At 39.7% G+C, this 26,534-nt stretch overlaps 1 protein-coding gene across 3 annotated transcripts in view; it reads left to right on the top strand.

The window, feature by feature from the left end:
• The window catches only part of map3k4 (mitogen-activated protein kinase kinase kinase 4), a 213,894-nt gene that overhangs the window by 133,416 nt on the left and 53,944 nt on the right, over window positions 1-26,534 (top strand). For all 3 annotated transcript variants that reach the window (XR_010018981.1, XR_010018982.1, XM_063056417.1), the window contains exons 6-11: window positions 1,149-1,306; window positions 7,211-7,327; window positions 12,396-12,495; window positions 12,625-12,708; window positions 19,098-19,364; window positions 20,286-20,435. Coding sequence is in view for 1 of the 3 variants with exons in the window: in XM_063056417.1 (XP_062912487.1) it covers window positions 1,149-1,306; window positions 7,211-7,327; window positions 12,396-12,495; window positions 12,625-12,708; window positions 19,098-19,364; window positions 20,286-20,435 (876 nt within the window). In the remaining 2 variants the exon portion in view is untranslated. The remainder of the gene's footprint in view (window positions 1-1,148; window positions 1,307-7,210; window positions 7,328-12,395; window positions 12,496-12,624; window positions 12,709-19,097; window positions 19,365-20,285; window positions 20,436-26,534) is intronic.

Raw genomic sequence — 26,534 nt, 5'->3', positions numbered from 1 at the left:
GCTTCTATTGTTCTGTGCCTAAAACCTTCAGATAATTGGTTGTCTGAAACTCTGGCCTCGTGTTTATCCCAATTTTAATCCACCGACTAGAAGCTGTTGTCCTGTTTTTATATGGATCTCAAGGTTTAGAATTCTCTTCCCAAAACGCTGCTCCTTTAAAACTTAACTTGTTAACAAGGTGTTTTTTATTTTCTTTTTCAATCTTTTTATTAAGTTTCAAAATTAATAAACATAATGATAATAGTAATGATACGAAGAGATGGGGATTACATTAATAACAGCTAACATGTACAAGCACAGATTCCAAGTGTCAAATATAGTTTAGTCTCCCAATCTCATAGCAACTGTGAAAAAGATATTTTATAAAGAGAAAAAAAAACTCTGAACTAAAGAAAATTAAACAAAAAAAACAAAGAATGGGCTGTCATATTACAATGGCTGAAATTACTGTTTGTCGTTAACTTCACTCTTCTATACATTAACAAAAAAAAATTATTACAAAAGATTTGGAAAGGGTCAACTTACATCATATGAAAATATTGAATAAATGGCCTCCAAGTCTCTCCAAATTTAACCAAAGAGTACCGCTCCTAATTTTTTTCCAAGATTAGGCATGCTATCGTTTGGGAAAACCATTGAAATGTAGGGGGATTGGAATCTTTCCATTTAAGTAAAATGGATATTCTAGCTATTAACGTAACAAATGCAATTAGACAACAAGCTGACGAGGATAAGGTGTTTTTTAAACATTCGAATACCCTTATATCACTGTATTGTCAGTGACCCAATATAAATGGCACTGTTGTTTTGTGTGATTTGCCCTTAACCTGACAATTTGGATTTGAGCCAATCTCTCTAAGACTTGAGTCAATTTTCCTTCTAATTTTTTCTTTTGTGTTGGTATCTTGATAATTATGTCACAAAGCTCCAGGAGTACAATGACTTTGCTATTGGTTGTGTAACCAAAGCAATATTGCAGTATAATTTTAGCCAGCTCATTACAGCAAAGATGTTGCTATCTATAGTACTATGGGAAGGAGTCTGAGATACAGATAGCACTTGTATATATCGCCAATATATAAATTGAAAGAGATTTGCATAATATTGCTATTTTTCTACGCTGTATCAATGGTTTTTGTGAATTCCAGGTTTATTTTGATTACATGCGGAGCTGGATTCAGATGCTACAGCATTTACCTCAAGCCTCCCACAGTCTGAAGAATCTTCTAGAAATAGAATGGAATTTTACCAAAGAAATAACCCCTTGTATACGAGGAGGAGAAGCTCAAGCAGGAAAGCTCTTTTGGTAGGATCTGTGCGTTCAAAAGTAAATGCTGTTAACCATATTTGGAATGTAATATACCAAGTTCCATTTTTTTAATCAGAAATATTCCTGATGTTTGATTGTGTTTAGTGGAAAAAATTGCATTGTTAGTATTTTTGTCAAACTGAAGATTATTTCTCCCCTGCTCAGAACACACAATATTCATGAAATTTAATCTTGTATCCTCTACAACAGCGGTCCTCAACCACCGGGCCGCAAAGCATGTGTTACCGGGCCGCGAGGAAACAATATGAGTCAGCTGCACCTTTCCTCATTCCCTGTCACGCACTGTTGATTTGAACATAGGGTTGCCAACTGTCCCGTATTTGCCGGGACATCCCGTATATTGGGCTAAATTGGTTTGTCCCATACAGGACCGCCCTTGTCCTGTATTTCCCCTGCTAAGGTAGAGCGTTCCTATGAAACCTTTCGTGCCGAGATGGCGTAAAGCGAAGAAGCAATTACCGTTAATTTATATGGGGAAAATTTTTCAGCGTTCCCAGACCCAAAAAAAAACCTACCAAATCATACCAAATAACACACAAAACCGAAAATAACACTAACATATAGTAAAAGCAGGAATGAGATAAATACACAGCCTATATAAAGTAGAAATAATGTATGTACAGAATAGTTGGGAAGATTAAAGCAAAACCGATTTGTAGGGGGAAAAAAAAATTGGCAAGTACGTGCATGTGCACACAGGTGCCCTCGCAAGGCTTCATGGTCATGGTAGTCTTTCCTGGGGTAAACACAAGTGTCCCGGGATTTGACTGCTAATTTTGTCCCTTATTTGGGTGTGAGAAAGTTGGCAACCATAACTGTAAAAGACGTGTTGAGGTGAGTTTAACCCTACTTGAACACCCCTCCCCCCCCAGTTGGCCGGTCTGCAAGAATCTTGTCAATATTAAACCGGTCCGTGGTGCAAAAGAAGTTGGAGACCCCTGCTCTACAAGATCTTTGCTGGTCTAAGACTATGGTGAAGGAATAAACACACTGTTTTGTGCTAAGAGATTTAGAAAGCCCTTACAGCATTGTAACTTGTTAACACCCAGTGATGAGGATGACCCTGTTCAAGGAAGGCAGTACATCAGTATTCCAGCTCAAACACAATCTTATAGTTAGCACTAGTAGGCTGTGCTTATTGCTTCTGATTCTAATTTTGTAGTCTTGTTATGCTGTTAAGAATGATTTGTGCTGCTGGTTCCAATCATCTTCAACTAGCTACTTACATGTGTGAATCTCTACACTGGGAATTGTCATTTTATTGTTCCATGTGAGGAAACAGAATCATGCTCGAATTTTGTGTGTGTGCGTGCACACGAGTATGCATATGTGAGAGAGAGAGAGAGTGTATGTGTGCCTGGTGTGTCTTTGGATAGCAGTGGAGAGTAGGACCTCTCACTTTCTTGCTTCATCTACCATACTGTCTGTCCAAGGATATGCACACTAATCACGTGGTCATCCACACTCAAAAGAGCATAGGTCATTAAAACCAGCGTCAGCCAGTTAAAGTTGAGTCCTGGGAGGAACTTGCAGCCAACCGTACCAAGTGGAGAAGCACCCTGAAACAACACTTTAAGTCAGGCAAGGAAAAATTCCTGAAAATGGCAGAGGACAAACAGGTCCATAGAAAGGAATGCTGCAGCATCAGCAGAGCCTAGAACACTTAAAGATGTGACCTTTGCAACAGAGATTGTCACTGCCACTCTTGTATTGGTCTCATCAGCCACAGGCTGAGATAGCTAGTACGCAACATGCGTGGTTGACTTCGACCAACGGAGGACTGCAATGCCAGTTATCACGCTTCGGATCTTCCAAATCGTAGTCTCTCAGTTCTTTGAAGGCAGAGTTAGGACTCGTACTCTTAAAGATGCTGCGTGTGTTTCCCGGGTGAAGTGCTTTATTAGAATCTGTTTTAGGCTGGCTTATGTTAGTAGTCTGATGAGAGATCATCTACCTGAAGCCTTAAGTTTGTTTCTTTCTCTCCAGAGTCACTGTCTGAACTGCTGAATATTTCCAGAATTCTGTTTTTATTTCTACAAGTTGTTTGATCCATCAAGTTTTCTTTTTGGTCTGTGATACTCTCTTGATCACTTCTAATACGGAAATTATTTCTCATGGTGTCACTATCTCATTCAATTTTGTGAAAAGAATTGACGACAGTCTATGACAGAAAATACTACAGCCTAATAGATGGAATGCAGCAGTTTAGCATTAAAATCGTCTGGATTGGATGATCCTTTCATTATACTTCCCACCTGTTAGTAAGTGAAAGACTACAAGTTTAACCTGTGACTGCAAGTTTTTCATTTAGAGATACAGTAGTGTAACAAGCCCTTCCAGCCCAGTGAGCCTGTGCTGCCCAGTTACACTTAAGTGACCAATTAACCAGCTTCCTTGAGATGTGGGAGGAAACCAGAGCACACAGAGGAACTCCGTGTAGTCACAATGTGAGAATACAATCTCCGTACAGTGATGGAATTGAACCTGGGTCGCTAATGCTAGTAGAGTGGATAGCTTTAATGACTGTATGGCTGCGAGCAGTGAGTTTGTTCAGAGCTTGGTATTCAGTCCCTTTTCATAATGTTAATTAATAGCCAGTACTTCAGGTAGTTGGACATTTATGTCAATCTTGGCATTGTGATTGATACTGAAAGAGTTTTAGGCTGCAAGAGGCCTGAAAGGAAATTATTAACATAAATTAAAATGGCTCGCAGATTGAGGAAGGCCAAGAAAATGATTTTGAGAATAATGAAATAAGGGAGAAGTTAAATATTTTACATCTACCTTCGTGGAAGAAGGCACAGAAAACCTTCCAGAAATAGTGAAGCAAAGTTGGTGTTAATGAATGAGGTAGTGAACAAATTTAAAGCAACAATCTGCTGGAGGAACTCAGCAAGGCTGAGCAGTATCAGTGGAAGGAAAGATATTGTTAATGTTTTGGGTTGAAACACTGCATCGGGACTGAGATTGGAGAGGTGAGATGGCCAGCAGAGAGAGGAGGAATAGGAACAGCGAGAAAGGATTTCAAGGTGATTAGTGAAGTGGGGAGGAGTGTAAGATAACAAGTGACGGGTGCCGGATAGGGAAGGAGAGCAGCATGTAGTTGGAAGACTGTGGCAGATGAAATGAACAATAGTATTGGAGTAACTAATGGACTGAAAGCAATAAATCACCAGGAACCGATGACCTGAAGAGGTGACGATAGAGATAGTAGATGCATTCACTGTCATCTTCCAAACTTACAATTCCAGAAGATAGGAAGTATAACCCCACTATTTGAGAAAGGAAGGAAATGAAAATGGGGAATTATTAATCCAATGGCTTAGCATCAGTGATGGGAAAACTGCTAGGACCTATATTTAAGGATCTAATAAGGGTCATTTGGAAAACATTGATAGGGTTGGGCAGAGCAGTGTGATTTACGAAAGTTAAATTGTGTAAGAAGTCTGCTTTTGTTGAAATTGTAATCGCCAGAATAAAAGAAGCAGTGATCATGGGATCTGGACTTTGAAAAGGCCTTTAATATCCTACCGTGCTAGAAGTTACTGAACAAAATTAGGGCAGGTAGGATTGGGGATAATATACAGGATTGGTTAATGGGCTGAAAAGTGAATAAAGTTTTGGGTTTGGAGGCTGATCTGTGAGGTATGGGATTGGTTCTATGACACCCTTTTCCCCCAGCCTTTATCCAATCATAATGGATTGCAAAGTGGTCTTGAGTACCTGCCTCGACAACGATGTGTGTGTGCTCTTTCCATATATGCACCACTTTGTATGTGGGAGCTCGTGAATTCGGTATGAGTGAAAGGGGTTGTAGAGTAAATGCATCTGGGGAATTTTAGTAACAGAATGGGATTATTTTGGCTGGAACACCAATGGGGACAATGCAGTGACATACTTTCTGTAAAATGCAGAGGCCTAGGTAAGGATCTTTGTTTGCCTTAATGACTATCGCCTGCTAACACTCACATCAACAGTGATGAAATGCTTTGAGAGGTTGGTCATGACTAGACTGAACTCCTGCCTCAGCAAGGACCTGGACCCATTGTAATTTGCCTGTCGCCACAATAGGTCAACAGCAGATGCAGTCTCAATGGCTCTTCACAGGGCCTTAAATCACCTGAACAATACACACACCCATGTCAGGATGCTGTTCATCGACTATAGTTCAGCATTTAACACTATCATTCCCACAATCCTGATTGAGAAGTTATAGAACCTGGGCTTCTGTACCTCCCTCTGCAATAGGATCTTCAACTTCTGTGTGGATTGGTGATAATATCGCCTCCTCGCTGACGATCAACATTGGTGCACTTCGGTTGTGTGCTTAGCCCACTGCTGTATTCTCTCTATACCCATGACTGTGTGGCTAGGCATAACTCTAATACCATCTATAAATTTGTTGATGATACAACCATTGTTGGTACAATCTCAGATGGAGATACAGGAGCGAAATATGCCAACTAGTGGAGTGGTGTTGGAGCAACAACCTTGCATTCAACGTCAGTAAGATGAAAGAGGCTGCTTGTGGACTTCAGGAAAGGTAAGACGAAGGAACACATACCAATCCTCATAGAGGGACCAGAAGTGGAGAGAGTGAGCAGTTTCAAGTTCCTGGGTGTCAAGATCACTGCGGATCTAACCTGGTCCCAACATATCGATGCAGTTATAAAGAAGGCAAGACAGTGACTGTACTTCATTAAGAGTTTGAAGAGATTTGGTATGTCAACAAATACACCCAAAAACTTCTATAGATGAACCATGGAGAGCATTCTGACAGGCTGCATCATTGTCTGGTGTGGGGAGGGCTACAGCACAGGACCGAAAGAAGCTGCAGAGGGTTGTAAATTTAGTCGGTTCTATCTTGGGTACAAGCTTACAAAGTACCCAGTATATCTTCAAGGAGCGGTGTCTCAGAAAGGCAGTGTCCATTGTTAAGGACCTCCAGTACCCAAGGCATGCCCTTTTCTTACTGTTACCATCAGGTAGGAGGTACAGAAGCCTGAAGGAGCACACTCAGCGATTCAGAACAGCTTCTTCCCCTCTGCCATCCCATTCCTAAATGGGCATTGAACCCGTGAACACTACCTCAATTTTTTAATACATATTATTTCTGTTTTTGTATGATTTTTAATCTATTCAATATATGTATACTGTAATTGATTTACTTATTATTTTTCTATATAATGTATTGCATTGAACTGCTGCTGCTAAGTTAACAAATTTCACGAAACATGCCAGTGATAATAAACCTGACTCTGATTCACTTGTAGAGAGATTGATAATGAAGGAACATGTATTTAAGCTGACTTATGGGCCTCACTTTCTGAAAGAATGGTGAAGGCCAGAACTCCCACAGTATTTTAAGAATTATTTGGATAAGCACTTAGAAATGGGGAGGAGGATTAATGTGAAAAGCATCATTGTGGTCTGTATAGAAATGAAGTGGTCCATTGCTGTAATTATTTCTTCCTAACTATTACAATGCAGCCATTAAAATTTGAGCTTAGTGCTTGTTAAGTCCAAAATAACCTTATAGTTGGGAAATCCTCTGTTTTAGAAATGTACTTGTCATTAATGTTTGTATTAAAGATATTTCCTTATGGATATTTATTATTTGACTGATGTAGCCAGACATACAAGAAGTTATCATTCAACAATATTGTTGACCTTTGCACATTACTAAATTTTGAATTCTTTGATTATGTAGTAAAGGGACCTTTCAATGAGCAGTCATTATTACTGAATGCTTATTAGTTAAGATGTTGCTGACAGTGTCGGCTTGCAGCTGTGTACAAGAATTACTCCGTATACCAAGGACTAATTAACGTTACTGCATCTTTTAACAAACAAATGGTAAATTTGTATTTCTCTCTTTAGTGACATTGCTGGAATGCTGCTGAAGTCAACGGGAGAGTTCTTAGATTCTGGTCTCCAGCAAAGTTGTGATGAATTCTGGGCAAGTGCTGATGATAGTACAGCATCAGATGAAATCAGGTACTGCAAATGCTATCAGAAGCATTGAAAGTAGTATCATATTCTAATAATGTTCTATTATGTTGATCAGAAAATATTTGAGTGTATATGGATTGACGTCAAGCACAACTTGCATTGCTGTACAAATGGTAAGTATTTATACTGTGTTCTTTCATGGCTACTTTCAGCAGAAGGTGGTTGCTATATTGGTGATTTTTTTCTCATGTATCAGGGTACGTTTAAAAATTTGTCTCTCATACCATTCATACAGTTCAATTCATTACAACAGTGCATTGAGGTAGTAGAAGGTAAATCAATAACAATGCAGAATAAAGTGTTACAGTTACAGAGAACGTGCAAAATAGGTAGACAAGGTGTAGGTCATAACGAGGGAGATTAAAGCCAAGAGTCTGTCATATCGTACTGGGGAACTGTTGAATAGTCATATAATGGTGGGATCGAAGCTACTTTGAGTCTGATGATACATGCTGTCAAGTTTTTGTATTGTCCGCTTGGGGGTGGGGAAGAAGAGTAGGGTATGATGATGCTGGCTGCTTTACTTGAGGTAGCAAATGTAGATGGAAGTTCATGGTGGGAAGACTGGTTTCTGTGGTGAACTGAGCCGTGTCTGCAACTCCCTTGGCTCCTTGCGGTCACAGGAGGATTAATTGACATACCAGGCTGTGATGCATCTGAATAGGATGCTTTTTATGGTGCATTGATAAAAATTGGTGAGGGTCAAAGGGGTGATGCCAAATTTCTTTCGCATCCTGAGGAAGTAGAGGTACCGATGAGCTCTTTTAGCTGCAGCTTCTGTGTGTTTGGATGAAGACAGGCTATTGATGATGTTCTCATCCCTCTTGACCTTAGCACTATCGATGTAAACAAAAGCATGTGCACTATCCCACTTCCTGAAGTCAATGACCAACTTTTTTGTTTACTGACATTGAGGGAAAGTTTGTCGTGATCTCAAGTCACTGGGCTCTCTGTCTCTTCCCTGTACTCCAATTCATCGTTATTTGAGATGTGCAACACTATGGCGGTGTCATCTATAAACTTGTGGAGTTGGAGCAGAATCTGGCCACGCAGTGTGAGTATATAGAGCGGAGTAGGGGGCTGAGGATACAACCTTGTGGGGCACCAGTGTTTAGAATCATCGTGGCAGAGGTATTGCTGCCTGTTCTTATTGATTGTGGCCTGTTAGTCAGTTGCAGAAGATGTTGAGCCCCAGGTTTAGGAGTCTTGAGATGAGGTTGCATGGAATTTTAATATTGAAGGCGGAACGCCATTGAGAAAAGTATAAAAGATGTTAATCCCTTCTAAGAATAGCGATGATGTGTTGGATGGGATGAGAGGGAAGGACAGTGGGGAATACAAGAAAAGGATACAAGATGAATTTCAATAAAAACTACAGAATGCAGGTTGCATGAAAACAATAGATTGGCCAGCAGTTTCCCATTTTAAATAGAGTGCAAATACACAGGTGCACTGTGTTACTGACTCTGCTTACTCACTTCATAATTTTGCACTGAAGTTCCTCTTTTCAGTCTTCAGTGGCCAGGTGGTTTATTTATCTTTACAGTAGCAGTTTATTTTTCCTTTTCTATCAAAGTACTCGTTGATTGATTAAATTGGTTTATTATTGTCATATGTGCTGAGGTACAGTGGAAAAAAAATGTTTTGCATCTATATGGATCATTTCACAACAACAAGAGGTATATTGAGGTAGGACAAGGCAAAAGCAATAACAATGCAGAATGTAGTTTACAGACAAAGTGCAGTGCAGGTAGACAATAGGGTACATTGGCCATGGTCAGGCAGCTTTTGTGGTCAAGAGTTGATCAGTGGGATAGAAGCTGTTCTTAATACTGGCACTGTGTGCTTTAAGCCCTTGTATTGTCTTACTAATGGAAGGGGAAGGAAGAGAGATGTCTGGTGTGGGAAACTTCGATTGTATTGGCTGCTTTTCCAGGACATTGAGTAGTATAGGCAGAATCCATGGGGAAGGGAGGTGGGACTGGTTTTCATGTTGGACTTAACTGTGTCCACAGCTCTCTGCAATTTCTTGTGGCCTTTTGCAGAACAGTTGCCATACCAAGCCATGATGTATCTAGATAGAATGCCTTTCTTGCTGCATCGATTAAAAGCAGGTGAGGGTCAAAGGAACGAGCTGAATTTCCTCAGTTTTCTGAAGATGGCGAGGCACTGGTATGGTTGCTTAGCTGTGGCATCAATGTGGGAGGACCAGGACAAGCTTAAGCATGAAAAATTGGTTTTTATAAAAACCCATATGATTGGAGCAGTTAAATGGGCAAAAGGTACACTAATGTGCAAAGGTCTTGGGCACATTTCCATAGCTTGGGTGCCTAAGATTTTTGCACAGTACTGTGGTAATTTTATGTATTGCACTGTACTGCTGCCACTAAAAAAAAACAAATTTCATGGAGTATGTGAGTAATGATAAGCCTGATTCTGATATGGGTCTCTATTGGGGATTGAGAATGGAAGGGGACAGGGAGAGGGGAATCATGATTAGGAAAAAGGGAATGGAGAGAAAAGGGAGGGGGATGTGCCAGAGAGAGATTGTGTAATGATCAATAAACCAGTTGTTTGGAATCAAATGACCTTGTCTGGTGCCTCAGGGCTGGGTGTGTCTGCACCCGTGCTGGCACTGCCTTGCTGCCACCTGTCCCACACCTTTCCTGTGGCGCTCCACTCTCATCACTCCCAACATCCTTTGATTCCGCCAGATTTACAAGCTCACTTCCCGCTCCACGTTGACAAATACACTATTTATTGTGAAAAAGTCTTGGGCACCCTCGCTACATACAAGTACCAAAGACTTAAGACCTTTGCACATTATTGTTAAATTAATCAGTACAGTAATCACTTAGTAGTATACTTTGAAGGTTGTCAAAGTAAATTTATTATCAAAGTACCTATATGTCACCATATAGTACCCTGAGATGTATTTTCTTGCAAGCATTTACTGGAAAATAAAGAAATACAATAGGATTTATGAAAAACTATACATAAAGACAAACAACTAATGATCAAAAGAAGACAAATTTTGCAAAAATAAATAAATATATATTGAGAACATGAATTGCAGAATCCTCGAAAGTGAGGCAATAGGTTGTGGAATCAATTCAGAATTGAGATGAGTGAAGTTATCCACGTTGGTTCAAGGGCCTGATGGCTGTAGGGTATAAACTGTTCCTGAACCTGGTGGCGTGGAACCTAAGGCTCCTGTACCACCTCCTTGATGACAGTGAGAAAAGAGCATGGTCTGGACAGTGAGGGTCCTTGATGATGGAATGGGGCAAGGTCAAGTGGCTGTCATGAATCAGATGCTTGCTGTTTCGCTCACTTTCAAGTGCAACACTCAAGGAGTGCAGCACTTTATATCGGGCCACAGGATGTAAAATGTCAAGCAGCACTACAAGAAGAAAAGCTGGGAGTTCCCTTGATATTTTGGTTAATAGTCTTTTCTCAGGTCAGCTCTGAAATGGATTACCTGGTTTCTGTCACGTTGCTGCTGTGGCATTTTGTTGTATGTAGTTTGGTTGCTGTGTTTCCTACTTTCCAACAATGGCTACATTTCAGAAGTATTAAAATGACCATGAATTGCATTGGAACACAAGGCAATGAAAGTTGTTGTAGAAATGCAAGAGTGTTTTGTATGCCTTCATTTTTGTTCAAGGAGTAACTTGTACATAATAGATTAGCACTACCTCATACTTGTCTCAATTTTCCAAGTCAGTTTGATATCTGATTTTCCTGAGCAAATGTATCTTGTGTAATTGTCCAAGTATATAAGTTTAAATCTAAGTAGTATCATTTCATACTATTTTCACAAGATTTTGGTTAATTGTTTGGCATCAACACTATTATAACTGGTTCAGTGGTAAACCAGGTAACAAAATATCGACCAGTGACTATTTTGTCTCCAACCATTAATTTGTATAGTTTGGTAAATTTGTAAAGAGCAAAAAGAATAAAAGTGCTACAACAAAAAAAATTACCAAAATCTTTTTGTAACTAACATTTCACAGTATCTGGACATTGATGCTCATGATCATTAAAGGCATCAAAGATACAGAGAGACACAGGAGAACGGGGTTGAGAAGGGCACTGCAGAGCAGACTTGAATAGCTAATTCTGCCACTGTCATACGGAGTAAGGCGTTTAGGTGAGATAAGAAATTCCTTCACTCACAGGGTTGTAAGTCGGTGGAATTCTCTACTACAGAGGGAAAGTCACTGAACATGAGTCAATCATATTCTAGGTACAAAAAGCATCACAGTTTGTCATGACTGTAAGAGTATGCTGTTAAGGTGGAGGATTGGCCCTGGTATATTGAATGGTAGAGCAGACCTCTGCTTCTATTATCTAAGTTTCTTAATCAGCTTGTCATTTCTAATATTGCCAGTACTTTTTGGTGCAACACAACATTGAGCTGCTTTGAGCCATTTGTGTTTGGGTGTTGGAGTTTGCAATTTTGCAGGCTAAATAGTTCCAAATTTACCCATACTTACGGTGAGTACTGTTTTATAATTATTTCCTGTTATTACATGTATATTTATTTATACAGGCAGATAATCTACTATACTATTTCAGATTTGCAGTCTTGATGGATGAATGCTAATTCACCATTATTCTTTCTGGAGTATTTTGGAAGACCAGATATCTTCTGCAGACTAGTTAATTATTACCCTGAAACTGTCTCTTCCTCTTGCTTCATTATGAACAATGTCGACAATAACCGAAGGAACAACTTCCGAAAATGCACAATAGGAAGAGAGGAGAGGAATTGTTAATGGGATCTATGTAAAGTGAACCATTAATTTGGGGTGTGAAAGTTCCTCTTTTAAAAAAATGTTTAAAGAAAAGTTAAGCCAAGATTTTCTAATCTATATGTACTTATTTAATTGGTCCCTGATTCCTTTGGGGAGTTCTTTCCTTCACTTTTTTCCTATCAATAAATCACAGGAAAGGAAGTCGTGGATTTTTCCCCATTTTTCCTGACTAACATTTTGTGTGGGATCCTTTCTAAAATGCTGAATTTGTGATGTAACTGTCTTCACAGGAGGTCCATCATAGAGACCAGTCGTGCACTTAAGGAGCTCTTCCATGAAGCTCGGGAGAGAGCGTCCAAGGCTTTGGGTTTTGCTAAGATGCTGAGAAAGGTAACGTGTACACGGGCTGTGGCATGAATCGCGTAAATGTACATAAAGCTGTGTAGTAAAATGCTGTGTTACTTTCAGGCAGTAAGAAAATATTGTTTCAAATATAAAATGGTTTTTCTTTTGATCTAGGACCTAGAAATAGCAGCTGAATTTACTTTGTCGGCTCCTGTTCTGGTTTTTTTAGAAGCTCTTAAGATGAAAAAATATGTTAAGGTAAATATTCCATTTTATTGTCTTTATCATTTACTGTACTGAAACTCCTGATGTGATTTATTTCTTAGAGCATTCATTTGATGTGTTGCTAAGAAGTCAGAAAGCAAGGGAAAGGTTATTCCCTAATTTTAATTGAGACCTTTAAAATCATAATCATGGGAAATTTCTGATTTTGGTATTATTTGTTCAATAATCTTTGCTTAATTTGCATTAAATATTGGATTCATTTATGCAAAGGTGATAAATTATTCATTATAACTTCAAGATTTTAGAGGTAAATACTTAGTTTTATGCAGTAATTGTTCTTTAATATGAATTCAAAATGATTGATTCAATATAAAGTCATTGAGTCAATAACACACCATGCCTGCATGCCTGCGTAGAACAGCACAGGAACAGACCTTTCAATCCACACAGACATCAAGTACCCATTTAAAACCTTGGCAATTCAAGTGCTTGTCCAGATGCTTTTCTGATATTGTGCCTCCCACACCACCTTGGACAGTGTGCATCAGATTGTGGATAAAAATTTTCCTTCGATTCCATCTAGCACTCTTACTAGCAGAAACAAACTTCCATCTAACAGAAACAAAAGAGACTGAAGTATTTTGTAAACAGTGAGCGATGCAAATGGGGTATTCAGAGGGAACCGTATGGCTGGACACAAGTCGACATGCAGGCACAGCAGTTAATTAGGAAGAAGTATGTGTAAATTGATGACTGCAAGAGAATTTGAGAATGAGTATAAAGCGGCATTTATACAGGGTCCTGGAATTTGTACTTGTCAAGCTTCTTTGATTAGGGAATGGATACTCAGAGCTTGACTAAATTGATTCTTGGGATGAGGAATCACAAGCAGACGAGATCCTTCTCTTTTGCACATCACAATTTTAAAGTTCTTGACAGAGTAGATGTGTTTTGCCTGAAGATCAAATATATATCTCGTGCCGAAACCTAAAATAAAAACAGAAAATTCTGCAAATACCCAGTTGATCAGGCTCCTTCTGTGAGAAGAGAAAGAGAATAATGTTTCAGGTCAAAGCCCTTCGTCAGAACGAACGTCAGATCATCAAGCTGACGAAAAGTCTTTGACCTGAAGCATTAACACTGTGTTCTTCCCACAGATGCAGCCTGATCTGCTGGACATGCATTCCAGAAATTTTTATTTGTAATGTTTTCTTTGGCTAAATTGTCAAGAGCTTGAGATCTCGAAATGAGAGACTGGCACTTGACTACAGTGAGAAGGAATTTTTTTGTTCAAATGATAGTGGATCTTTGGAATTGTGGAGGCTTAAACACTGACTCCTTTCAGGACAGAAATAGATTTTTAGATATCAAGGGGACCTGAGGGATTTGGTGGAAGAGCATGTAAATGCCATCGAGGTGAAGGAACAACAATGATCTTATTTAAAGGTGGTATAGTTAGGGGAATGGACTACTCCAGCTTTATGTTCTTATGAAGAATATTTTTTTAAAAATCACATAGGTTTACAAAAGTTTCAAAAAAATTTGTTTGTCTCAAGGCCAGCATTACTGAAGCTAGATTTTTATTCCAGATTAATTATTTGAATCAGGTTTCAGGCATGTGTGTCTGGATCTTGGCTGCATGATCCTAGTGCAGTAACTTAACCACTGTGCCACTATACTATCTAACTTTAATTGCAGAGCATCAGGGAGCAGACGTGAGTGCAGTCGCTATTAAGCAGGTGCTTGGGAAGCTGGGACGGTTAAATGGTATTGAAGTGTCCTGAACCAGATGGATTATAAGAGATAGTGGAGGCATTAGTAGTGACCTTTCAAGAATCACTAGATTCTAGAATGGTTCTGCAGGACTGGAAAACTGCAAATGTCTCTCCACTCTCTAAGAAGGGAGGGAGGCAAAGGGCAGAAAATTATAGTTAACCTGATTTCAGTGGTTGGCAAAAATGTTGGAGTCCATTATTAAAGATAAAGTTTTGGGGTACTTGGAGGCACATGATAAAATAAGCAAAAGTCAGCATTGTTTCCTTAAGGGAAAATCTCCCCAACAAATCTGTTGGAATTCTTTGAGGAAATAAGAAGCAGGATTGACAAAGGAGAATTGGTGGATGTTGTGTACTTGGCTTTTCGGAAGGTCTTTGACAAGGTGCCACACATGAGACTGCTAAACAAGGTAAAGCCCATGGTATTACAGGAAAGATACTAGCATGGACAGGAGATTGGCTGACTGGCAGAAGGCAAGGAATGGGAATAAAGGGGACCTTCTCTGGCTGGCTGCCAATGTCTAGTGCTGTTCTGCAGGGATCCGTTTTCAGACTGCTTTTCGTGTTATACAGTAGGTCAATGATTTGAATGATGGAATTGATGGTTTTCTGAGCAGGTTTGTGAATGATACAAAAATAGCTGGAAGGGCAGGTAGCGTTGAAGAAGCAGGGAGTCTGCAGAAGGACCCAGGCAGATTTGGGAGAATGGGAAGATGGAATACAGTGATGGGAAGGGTATGGTCATGCACTTTGGTTAAAGGAATAAAGGTAGAGACCTTTCTAAACAGGGAGTTAGTTCAGAAATTGGAGGTGCAAAGAGACTTTAGGAGTCCCAATGCAGGATTCCCTAAAGGTTAATTTGCAGTTTGAGTCAGTAATAAGGAAAACAACTGAAATGCTAGCGTTCATTTTGAGAGGACTAGAATATAAGAGCTACCATGTAATGTTGAGGATTTATAAGGCATTGTTTGACCACATTTGGGGTATTGTGAGATATTTTGAGCCTCTTACCACAGAAAGAGGTCATTTTAATGTGCTGGCTTTGCAGAGGGTCCAGAGGAAGTTCACTAGAATGATCCTGGGAACAAAAGAGTTAATATATGAGGAGTCAAACACGAGGAATTCTGCAGATGCTGGAAATTCAAGCAACACACATCAAAGTTGCTGGTGAACACAGCAGGCCAGGCAGCATCTGTAGGAAGAGGTACAGTCGACGTTTCAGGCCGAGACCCTTTGTCAGGACTAACAAAGGGTCTCGGCCTGAAACGTCGACTGTACCTCTTCCTGGAGATGCTGCCTGGCCTGCTGCGTTCACCAGCAACTTTAATATAGGAGGAGTATTTGATGCTTCTGAGCCTAAACATGTTGGAGTTTAGAAGAATAGTGGGGGGGGGGGTATATCTCAGTGAAACCTGTCAGATATTGAAAAGCCTCGATAATGTAGGTGCTGAGAGGATATTTTGAATATTGGGGGAGTCTAGGACCAGAGAGCACAGCCTGAGAATAGAAGGACATCCCTTTAGAACAGAGATAAGGAAAAAAATTGTCATCCAGACTGTGGTGGATCTGTGGAATTTATTGGATCAGACAGCTGTGGAGGTCAAGCCAAGCAGAGGTTGTTAGGTTCTTAATTAGTAAGGGTGTCAAAGGTTACAGGGAGAAAGCAGGAGAATAGGGTTCTTAGGGATAATAAATCAGCCAAGATCGAATGGCAGAGCAGATTCAATGAGCTGAGTGGCCTAATTCTACTCCTAAGTCCTTTGGTGTTGATTTGCAATTTTGAAAATATAACACATTTCAGGTGTCTGACAGTATGTTTTGACAAGTACTTTAATTGTCATCATTAAGCAGCTATGTGAGGGAAAAAATAACAATGAATAAAAGTTTTGCAGCATCTCTAGTGCGTTGAACTCTAAATGTGTGTAGAACATTGTGGCAGATCTTTGCTGTTTAATGATCCTGAAGTCCAGTGGGAGTCGGCAGTGGCACCTTCCACTGTGTCACTGGTGAACTCCAGGAGACCAGCAAAGTAGCACAAACTTTTGCAGATATCGCAGCCCACAGGGAAGTCTGCTCACTGAGTGAATGCAAGGTTAAATACGGTTCAGCTGGACAACGTACTTGCAATAATGAATTATCAAAATATTCTTTCTCACATCTGAAATTTGCTACACTTGCAAAATCAGTGATCAAACTTGAATTGGTAGTGCAGTGGTACAGTGGTTTGAATTCCACCATGTCACAGAAATGATCCTTTCTGTCATCCTAGCCTGCACTGACAATCAAATTCTCATTTGTGCTAATCCTGCACTGTTTCCATGTTATTCTTCCCACCTTCCCTTCATCTTCTGCCAGGTTCTTGATGGGGGCAAATTGCAGATGATAATTAACTTAGAGATTGTTGTATCTCTAGATTGGGAGGAAATGGAAACTCTACATAGAGTTACAGGTCAGAATTGAACCCAGATTACTGAAGCAGCAGATTCAACTAGCGCAGGTGCTTCCAGCATGGTCCCACCTGCTGTCGGCCAGCAGGAGCCTGGCTCCTAATAGCCAGGCATTGTCTGCACATGGTGGTTTGGTACATCGCTTCTGTCCATGCACCTGGCTAGCTGCACTGAAACAAGGTTTTTTTCAGCTGGTGAGAGCCAACCTCCTGACCGTTACTTATCAAGATTGTCAACAGACAATTAAACGAAAATTAAAATATTTAGAACATTCACATGCCCCTAAAAGGTTAAATATGGTCAAGATGACCAAAGTAAATCACACTCTTTGCATCAGCTTGTTTGATCAAATTTTATGAATACTTGTTTCAGTTGTTCCAGAATTTTGGTAATAAGAAAGATATATATAATCTTTTCAGAAAATATTTGTTCCCACTGATATGATAGTTGCACTGCTTTGAGCCTGACCTTTTATGGTTCAGGATTATGCTCGGGTACCAGAACTAATTGCTTAAACGGATCAGTCAGAATTAATTTGGAACTTTACATGTGTGACCTTGGGTCCCACCACTCCATGCCAATTTTCTCCTTTTTTTTGGACTTGAAATGCTAGTGACGAATCCATAGTGAGTAGTTTAGTCCTGGTAATGCCCTGACACAGTCTTGTAATACCTTTTCCTTTTCTCTATTTCCTCCCCAAAAATGCTTCATGAATTCATTATTGTAGATTCCCTCCACCCATCCACTTGCTGATATCCTTATTCCCTTGCTTTCCAACACTTTCTTTAGAGTCGCAACTAATCCTGGACGTACTAATTCTTGATTTCTCTGTAGTCCAAAAATATATCTTTCTCAACCTTGAACGAGTTTTTTTTGGGGGGTAAAGAGTGCTGAAGATTCGCATTCTCTGGAAGAAGTGTTTCTTCTTGGTCGTTTTGAGAATTCACAATCTGATTCTGCCCCTCATTGGTAGAGCCATCATCTCAGTGTTCGGTGTTGTGGAGTCAGTTTGCAGTTGGAAAGTTTTACTTGTAAACATCAGAAGAATTTTTTGAACTATCGGGTTGTAGAATCATACAGTGATTGGTTGGAAAGTGGGATTAATCTGTGCATTGTTCAAAGACAGCAAGAAAGCCTTCATTTGCAAGGGGTGATCAGGTAGAGAGGAGGCAGAATCAAAAGGCACATACATAAAAGGCAGAATAAGAAACGAGTCCAACAAAGGAATTCCACCATTTGAAAACTCAATCTACAGTGACAGCTCTACAGTGTGAAAAGAGATTGTGGGCTGTAAATTATGGAAAATTGCTCTCTTATAAGAAAAAGAACAAAGGTTGTAAATGCTCAGTTATAAGGTATTTAAACGTGCTCTGATAGAAAAGTTTTTAAGCTTTAATTAACATGATTTTAAGGGTAAAATGGATAGAAGTAGCCTCAGTCTATAAATTCATGCATAATTCAGGGAAAGTCATTTTATTTTTGGCTTAAAAAATTCTCCTTTGGGATTAGTTAGCATACCACTGGTGTTTTTGAGTCTTTTGATTAACAAGTTATGGTTATATGTGACAGTGATATGTGAAATAATAAATTCTAGACCCTGAAGAAATAAATTATAGATTAGAGAGAAACTTTTTAAGAAGAAATTGAATTTGAAGTAGTCTATTGAGCTTTTTCCACCCTTCATTAAGATCCAAACCATTCTTCTATTTCAGAACTGTTTTTAACCACTATCCCCATGTCCCTTGTTTCCCTTAACATCCAGAAAACCATTACTGTTTGTTTTATTTGTTATTATTTAGTGATACAGCATGGTAACAGGCCCTTCCAGCCCAATGAACCCACAACACCCTTTTAGAGCCATGTGACCAATAACTTATTAACCGGTATGTCTTTTGTTTTTGGAAGAAAACTGGAGCACCCGGATTAAATCCACATGGTCATGGAAAGAATGTCCAGACTCCTTGCGGGTCGCTGGCACTGTAAAGCATTCCACTAGCCACTACACTACCGTGCTATAGTGAACTCAATAACTGAACTTCACTCTGGGGTAGAGAATTCCAAAGGTTCACCCCTCTCTGCATGAAGATGTTTTATTTTTACACTAAGACACTACCTCTCTCTGAGTCTGATATTTATTTGAACAGTGAGGTGCTGATGAGGTGCTGTTAAGCAACTGACTTGGCATACCTTTCCCTCTCAGGTTCTCATTCCAGGACTGGAGGACCTGCATATTTTTGTTGCTTATGATCTCGCAGAGCGGAAGTCTCAGATACTCCAACTGCTCAGTGCAACAGCTGGCAAGGAATGTTCAAACGAATCCGATGAATCAGTGGATGAAGCGTACCTGCTCCTCATCAAAGATGATCTGGACAACAAAGAGCAGGAAGATGCCTGGAAATTGTGGGCGGGCCAGTCCATCAAAGTGCTGCCCCAGGTAGAAACTGTGGATACATTGAGAAGCATGCAGGTAAGCAACAGTAGGGTATCGTTCATAAAGAGTTAACCTCAAGAAGCAATTGATAACAGTATGCAGTAACAACTTGCATTTATTTAGCAACTTTCCCATGGGGAAAATGTCGCACAGGCATAACGGCATTAATCAGTGGGAAAATATGGAGAAAGCAATGTAGTAATCACAAGGACAGGAGTGGGTCATCAAGACTGTCTAGACTGCCGTGCCATTCAGTATGTCATCTGGGCTAATTTATGTTTGTTCTCAAGACTTCTTCCCTACAAGTTCCTCATAACCCTCAATTCAGTCAATGATCTTTCAAATATTTATTGATCTCCACCTTAGATATATTTAATGATCCAGCTATCAGAAACAGAGAATTCAAGCGATTCCCTTGGAGAAGAAATTTCTGTGTACCTCAGTTTATTAAATGACTCGTCTCACATTTTGTAACTTCTTATCTGTGACCGTCCCAAAAGAAGAACACCTCTACATTTATCACGATAATCCCCACAGGATTTTATTTGTTTGAATAAGGGCATCCTTTATTCTTCTGCACTGCAATACAGACCCAAACTGTTCAATCTCTCCTGATAGGACAACCCTCTCCTCTCAGGAGTTAGCCTGGTGAATTTCCTTTGAACTGTCTTCAGTGTTACTATATCCTTTTTTAGGTAAGGGGTCAAAACTACGTGTGGTATTCTCCGTGAAATGTTTACTCTGCTTTTGTAGTCTTCTAATGGCTTCTTAGTTGATGGTGAATAACTAGCCTCTACAATCTGCTAACATAACCCTAATATGTTGGTTGGTTGGATGATGTTTTATCAATCGTGTAACATAGCGTGCCACATTAGTGGCCATATCTTGGATTTTAATAAACTGTCACTACCTAATCTACAGAATTATTTTTTGAAAAATGAGCTTGCTTTTCCTCAGATTCAGAATTTATTGCTGGTTGTGATGCAATCTTCTCATCTTGTAAATCAACGCAAGACCTTTCAACAGTCCATAGAAAATCTAATCTCACTGCACTGTGAACAAACGTCCAGCCAACCAGTCATAGCCAAAGCTCTGGAGCAGCTGAAGGTATATTCTGTCTTATTCAGTTTATTTTTACAGCTGTGCTTTAAAACTGTGTAATTAGGAACACATCTCAATGCAAGTTCAATAATTTGAGGTGATTCAGTGCTGTTTAGTGGAGCATGGCTTTTAATCTTGTCCCCTTTTACAAGGCTGAAGTGAACATCAGTCATCTTGTTGTTATTTCAGGTTATCAAGTTTGTTCAAAGTCTTCTGAAGTTGTTTTTTTTAATCCTTACTCTGTTCTTGAGATCAGCAGCAAATATAGTCCCCATTAGAAGCAAGTCTGTAAGAAATTGATTACAGGGCCAGAAATAGGGGTGGTGCTGTTGTATTGAAATCCCAGCTAAACAAAATTTAGGTGCCTTGCAGCTGAAACACTTGGACCTTGCAAATGCATTGACATTTTAATTATTCTTTAAGGTAGTGAAGTTGAACTGAATTTTGGTGCATAATTTTGCTGATTTTTTAAATATATACACTCAGTGGCCACATTATTAGGTACACCGTACACCTCATTAATGCAAATTTCTAATTAGCTAATCATGTGGCAACAACTCCATGCATAAAAGCATGCTGATATGGTCAAGAGGTTCAGTTGTTGTTCAGACCAAACATCAGAATGAGGAAAAAAATGTGAACAAAGTAACCTTCACCATGCAATGATTATTGGTGCCAGACGGGGTGGTTTGAGTATCTCAGAAACTGCTTATCTCCTGAAATTTTCACACGCACACACCAGAGTTTACAGAGAATGGTCTGAAAAAACAAAAAAAAAAGTCCAGTGTGTGGCAGTACTGTGGGCAAAAGCGCACTGTGCAGATGAGTGTTTCTGAACGCACAAACCTTGAAGTGGGTGGGCTGCAGTAGCAGGAGGCCATACTGGGTTCACTCCTGTAGCCACTTTATTGGGTATGTATACTCCTGTATCTAATAAAGTAGACAGTGAGTGTATGTTTGATAAAGCTGTTCCTTTCTGCACAAATTCATAACTCAGGATGTCCTCCTCAGTAGGATGTTGTTACTTGTGATGCACAGATGATCTAACATTGGATTACAGATGTAAAACCATTTCAATGTGACATGCAAACATGTTTCTCAAATACTTAAGCAGTGGATATTTTGGTAAAATACAGTCATTTTAGTTTTCTATGGTTAGACCTGGCCTTGACTGAAACATTTGGAAAGCTCAATATCCTTATGGGAATTATTCTCATGCACACAATCTTTACTAATCACATTATTGTAAATAAAACCTTAGAACTGAGTTCCCACAAAACACCAGATGTAAGTTGTTTATTAGCTTATTGCCTCATTCTCACTTTTGTGAAGCTTCTTGTGACTATCTCATTTCACAAAGTGATTGCCAAAGTACATTATCATGCTATTATCACACAGCTTCAAGGTTCAAGTTTGGCATTTCCACTGCACAAGTGTAAAGGAGAATGAAACAGTTGTTACTTAAGTTTCAATGCAGCACAAAAATAATACACAATAAGGAACACAATAATAAAAAAGCACAATAAGTAAAAATACATAAGATAACTTATGTACATTGATTATATGTCCATAGAGTGATGCTAGGTACAGGAGTGCCTGTGCATAAGGTGATTTGGACAGGAAATGTTAAAGTGGTGGTGATGTGAAGGGTTAGTGAGGGGAAGTGTTGATCAGCCTTACTACTTGGGGAAAATTTTTGAGTCTAGTGGTCATAGTGTGGATGCTATATTGCCACCACCCTAATGGAAGTGGGACACACAAATTCAAGGCATCATTGAAAGCTGTCATCTACATTATTGAATCCCAGAGGAAGCTCAATAGCGTAAATGAACTCTGTGAACTATAAACTTTACTGAGAGTGTACAGCCCGGAGGTTTTAGTATTTCTATTTACAAATGTACTGGTAAAAATAAAAAAAAAATCAGAATCATCTTCAGTTATATCCGATTTTAAGCCAGAGATATGTCTTTTCCAGTGCTTATAAAAAGTATTCATTCCCCCCCCCCGCCGGAAGTTTTCATGTTTTATTGTTTTGCAACATTGAATGACTGTGGATTTAATTTGGCTTTTTGACAATGATCAACAGAAAAAGTCTCTTTCATATCAAAGTGAAGAACAGATTTCTACAAAGTGATCTAAATTAATTACAAATATAAACACTAAATAATTGATTGCATAAGTATTCACCTCCTTAAATACGACACACCAAATCATCACTGTTACAATTCAACTGGTTTTAGAGGCCACATATTTAGTTAAATGGAGATCACCTGTGTGCACTCAAGGTGTTTCAATTGATTGTAGTAAAAATACACCTGTATCCGAAAGGTCCAATTGCTGGTGAGTCAGTATCCTGGCAAAAACTGCACCATGAAGGCAAAGTAATACTCCAAGCAACTCCACGAAAAAGTTATTGAAAAAGCACCAGTCAGGAGATGAATACAAAAACATTTCCAAGTCACTGAATATCCCTTAGAGTACAGTTAAATCAATCATCAAGAAATGGGAAAGAATATGGCACAGCTGTAAATCTGCCTGGAACAGGCCGTCCTCAAAAACTGAGTGACTCTGCAAGAAGGGAACAAGCGAGGGAGGCCACCATGAAACCTATGACAACTCTGGAGGAGTTGCAAGCTTCAGTGGCTGAGATGGGAGAGGCTGTGCATCCAACAACTGTTGCCTGGATGCTTCACCAGTCACAGCTTTATGGGAGAAAGCCACTGTTGGGGGAAAAAAAAACTCTCATGAAATCTTGGCTAGAGTTTGCCATAAGGCATGTGGGAGACTCTGAAGTCAGCTGGAAGAAGGTTCTATGGTCTGATAAAACCAAAGTTGAGTGTTTTGGCCATCAGACTAAACGCTATAAGCCAAACACCATGCATCATCAAAAACACACCATTCCTTCTGTGATTATGATAATGGCTGCATCATGCTGTGGGGATGCTTTACTGCAGCAGGCCCAGGAAGGCTTGTGAAGGTAGAGGGTAAAATGAATGCAGCAAAATACAGGGAAATCCTGAAGGAAAATCTGATGCAGTTTATGAGAGAACTGCAACTTGGGAGGAGATTTGTTTTACAGCAAGACAGGGACACCAAACATAAAGCCAAAACTACACAGGAATGGCTTAAAATCAACAAAGTTAATGTCCTGGAGTGGCCAAGTCAGAGTCTAGACCACAATCCATTTGTGGCTGGACTTTAAAAGGGCTGTTCCCTCACGATCCCCATGCAATCTGACAGAGCTTGAGCAGTTTTGTGAAGAAGAATAGGGGAAATTTGCAGTGTCCAGATGTACAAAGCTCATAGAGACCTATCCACACAGACTCAAGCCTGTAATTGCTGCCAAAGGTGCATCTACCAAATACTGACTTGAAGGAGGTAAATACTTATGCAATCAATTATTTTGTCTTTATATTTATAAATAATTTAAATCACTTTGTAGAGATCTGTTTTCACTTTGGCATGAAAGAGGCTTTTTCTGTTGATCATTGTCATAAAAAGCCAAATTAAATCCACTGTGTTGTAAAAAGTTGTAAAACAATAAAACATGGCAACTTCGGGGGGGGGGGTAAAGGCACTAAGTTAGTAATAAGTTGGTAATCAGTATTGAGTGAGTAAAATGTTCAAGCATTAGATATTAATTTTAAGTCATTTGCATGTTGTTGGAAAGGACAGCATTTTTGGCACAGTGATGGTAAATCACCTTGAACAGCTATAGCCCTTCAGGTGAAGATCTTCCCACAGTGCTGTTGGGTAGGGTGTCTAGGACTGGACCCAACGAAAATGAAGTGGCACGTTTCCAAGTGCCGATGGTGTGTGTGGCTTGGAGGGGATCAGTCAATGCTGAAGCTCAAATGAACTTGCTGCCCTTGTCCTCCTTCGTGGAAGAGGTTGCAGCAATGTGAGGTGTTGTTAAAATGGCCCTTGTTATTTAACTGTATGGCAGAGCGTTAAGATGAGAGGAGATTTACAAGGCAAATTATTTTTTTAACGCGGAGAGTGATAGATGCTTGGAACGGGCTGCTGGGAGGATGCTGATACACTGACAGTGTTTTGAGTCCTCTTGAGAGGCACACTAACAGGCGGGGAATTGATAGACAAAGACCATGTGCAGGTAGATGGGATTAGTTTGGATTGGGAATTGGGCTGGCATAAGCATTATGGGCTGAGGCCTTTTGCTGTGCTGTATTCTATGTATTTTGTAGATGGCATATACTGAGGACCAGTGATGGGGAGAGTGATAGCTTAAGGTAGTGGATGGGGGGCCAATCAAGCAGACTACTTTGTCCTGGATGGTGTTGAGCTTCTTGAGAGCTTTTATCCAGGCAGGAGAGGTGTTAGACTCCTAACTTCTAGATGATGGATAAGACAGTCCCAGTAGGATACACAACTTCTTAACTTTCCCTGATAACCATTGTATGTACATGGAGGACCCAGCTGAGTCTCTGGTCAGTGTTGACCAGGATATTGATGGTAGTGGGCATTGAATGTCAAGTGTAGGCAGACAAGCTCTCCTATTAGTGTGGCTATTGTCAGTATGTTTTTGTGTTACCTGTCACTCATCAGTCCATGCCTGAATGTTATGCAGGTCCAACTGAATGATTCATTTGCTGGGTGATTGCAAACAAGAGTTGAATAGTTTGTTTACACTTCATCCTTCTGTGCGCAAACCATGGTGATTGTTCAATAGTGTTCACTTCCAACCTCGGTGGCAAAAAAACTAGATAGTAATAAATGCACCTCATTTTTTTGAACAAGGTGAATAACAAGAGCTAAGTAACCTTTGTTTGTGGGGATTGAAAATTTCCTTCACCTTCCCAAGCAGCGGCTTTTACAAATTTGCACTGGGAGTGGCATTCTCAATTTTAATTGGTGATACCGGCAGAAGAGATGTCAAGTCAGTGAGAAGCTGAAGAATTTTGGTGGGGATCTTTGGACTGTACAGCACTTCAAGACTTAAGCTGAGAAAAAGTATCAGCTATTCCCTTCAGCTTCAGAAATAAGAAACTCTTCATTCAACTAATCTATTCCCCTCAGTTGTTTAAGCCACATTCAATTATTACTTGCCATAATTCACTTAACCTTTAACCTTGTCTTCCTTTCTTCAAATTTAATCCATCTTCTCTTAAATACTACTTAAGTGCCACACTCTACTTTCTGAATGTAATTAAATAAATCGTGAATACAGCCCAGTCCATCTCAGGCAAAGCCCTCCCCACCATTGAGCACATTTACACGGAGCATTGTCGCAGGAAAGCAGCATCTATCATCAGGGACCCCACTACCCAAGTCATGCTCTCTTCTCGCTGCTGCCACCAGAAAAGAAGCTACAGGAGTCTCAGGACTCAACGCCACCAGCTTCAGAAACAGTTATTACCCCTCAGCCATCAGGCTCTTGAACCAAAGAGGATAACTTCACTCAACTTACCTTACCCCATCATTGAACTGTTCTCACAACCTACGGACTCACTTTGAAGGACTTTTCGTCTCATATTCTTGATATTTAATTGCTTATTTATTATTATTTTTTTCTTTTGTATTTGCACAGTTCATTGTCTTTTGTACACTGGTTGGGTGTGTTCTTTCATTGATTCTATTATGGTTATTGGACTTACTGAGTATGCCCACAAGAAAACAAATCTCAGGATTGTATTAGTTTTTTTCCTTCCTGCACCTTGTTGTGCAACAGGCGGCAACCCTACCATTTCTTTAGCATTTTGTATTTTATAAAACCGAATTGCTAGCTCAATCCAGCACGGATGGAAAGCGTGCAAGGAGCTGGCCAGATTCAAACCCGGGAACACTCGCCTCGAAGTCTGGTGTGGATGCCACTGGCCAGGCTATGGCTGTATGTATGTACTTTGATAATAAATTTACTTAGAACTTTAAGGAAACTGCTTCTGAACTCCTTGTTTATTGGTAACTATCTTACTTTAGTCCCAAGTTTTGTTCTTCCCACACTTAGACCTACTGTGTAATTTCTGTTAAACCTTTTCATAATGTTAAAAATCTCTCTTTAGATCTTACCCCAATCTTCTGACTTTCAAGAGAAAAAGCACCCAGCCTATTTTTTTCAGTAATGTGTGACCGTGTCTCTTTTGCTTC

Source organism: Mobula hypostoma, chromosome 8 (assembly GCF_963921235.1).
Source record: "Mobula hypostoma chromosome 8, sMobHyp1.1, whole genome shotgun sequence".
NCBI lineage: Eukaryota > Metazoa > Chordata > Chondrichthyes > Myliobatiformes > Myliobatidae > Mobula > Mobula hypostoma.
Note: the sequence above shows the minus strand (reverse complement) of the source record. Positions and strands in the feature narration are given on the sequence as shown.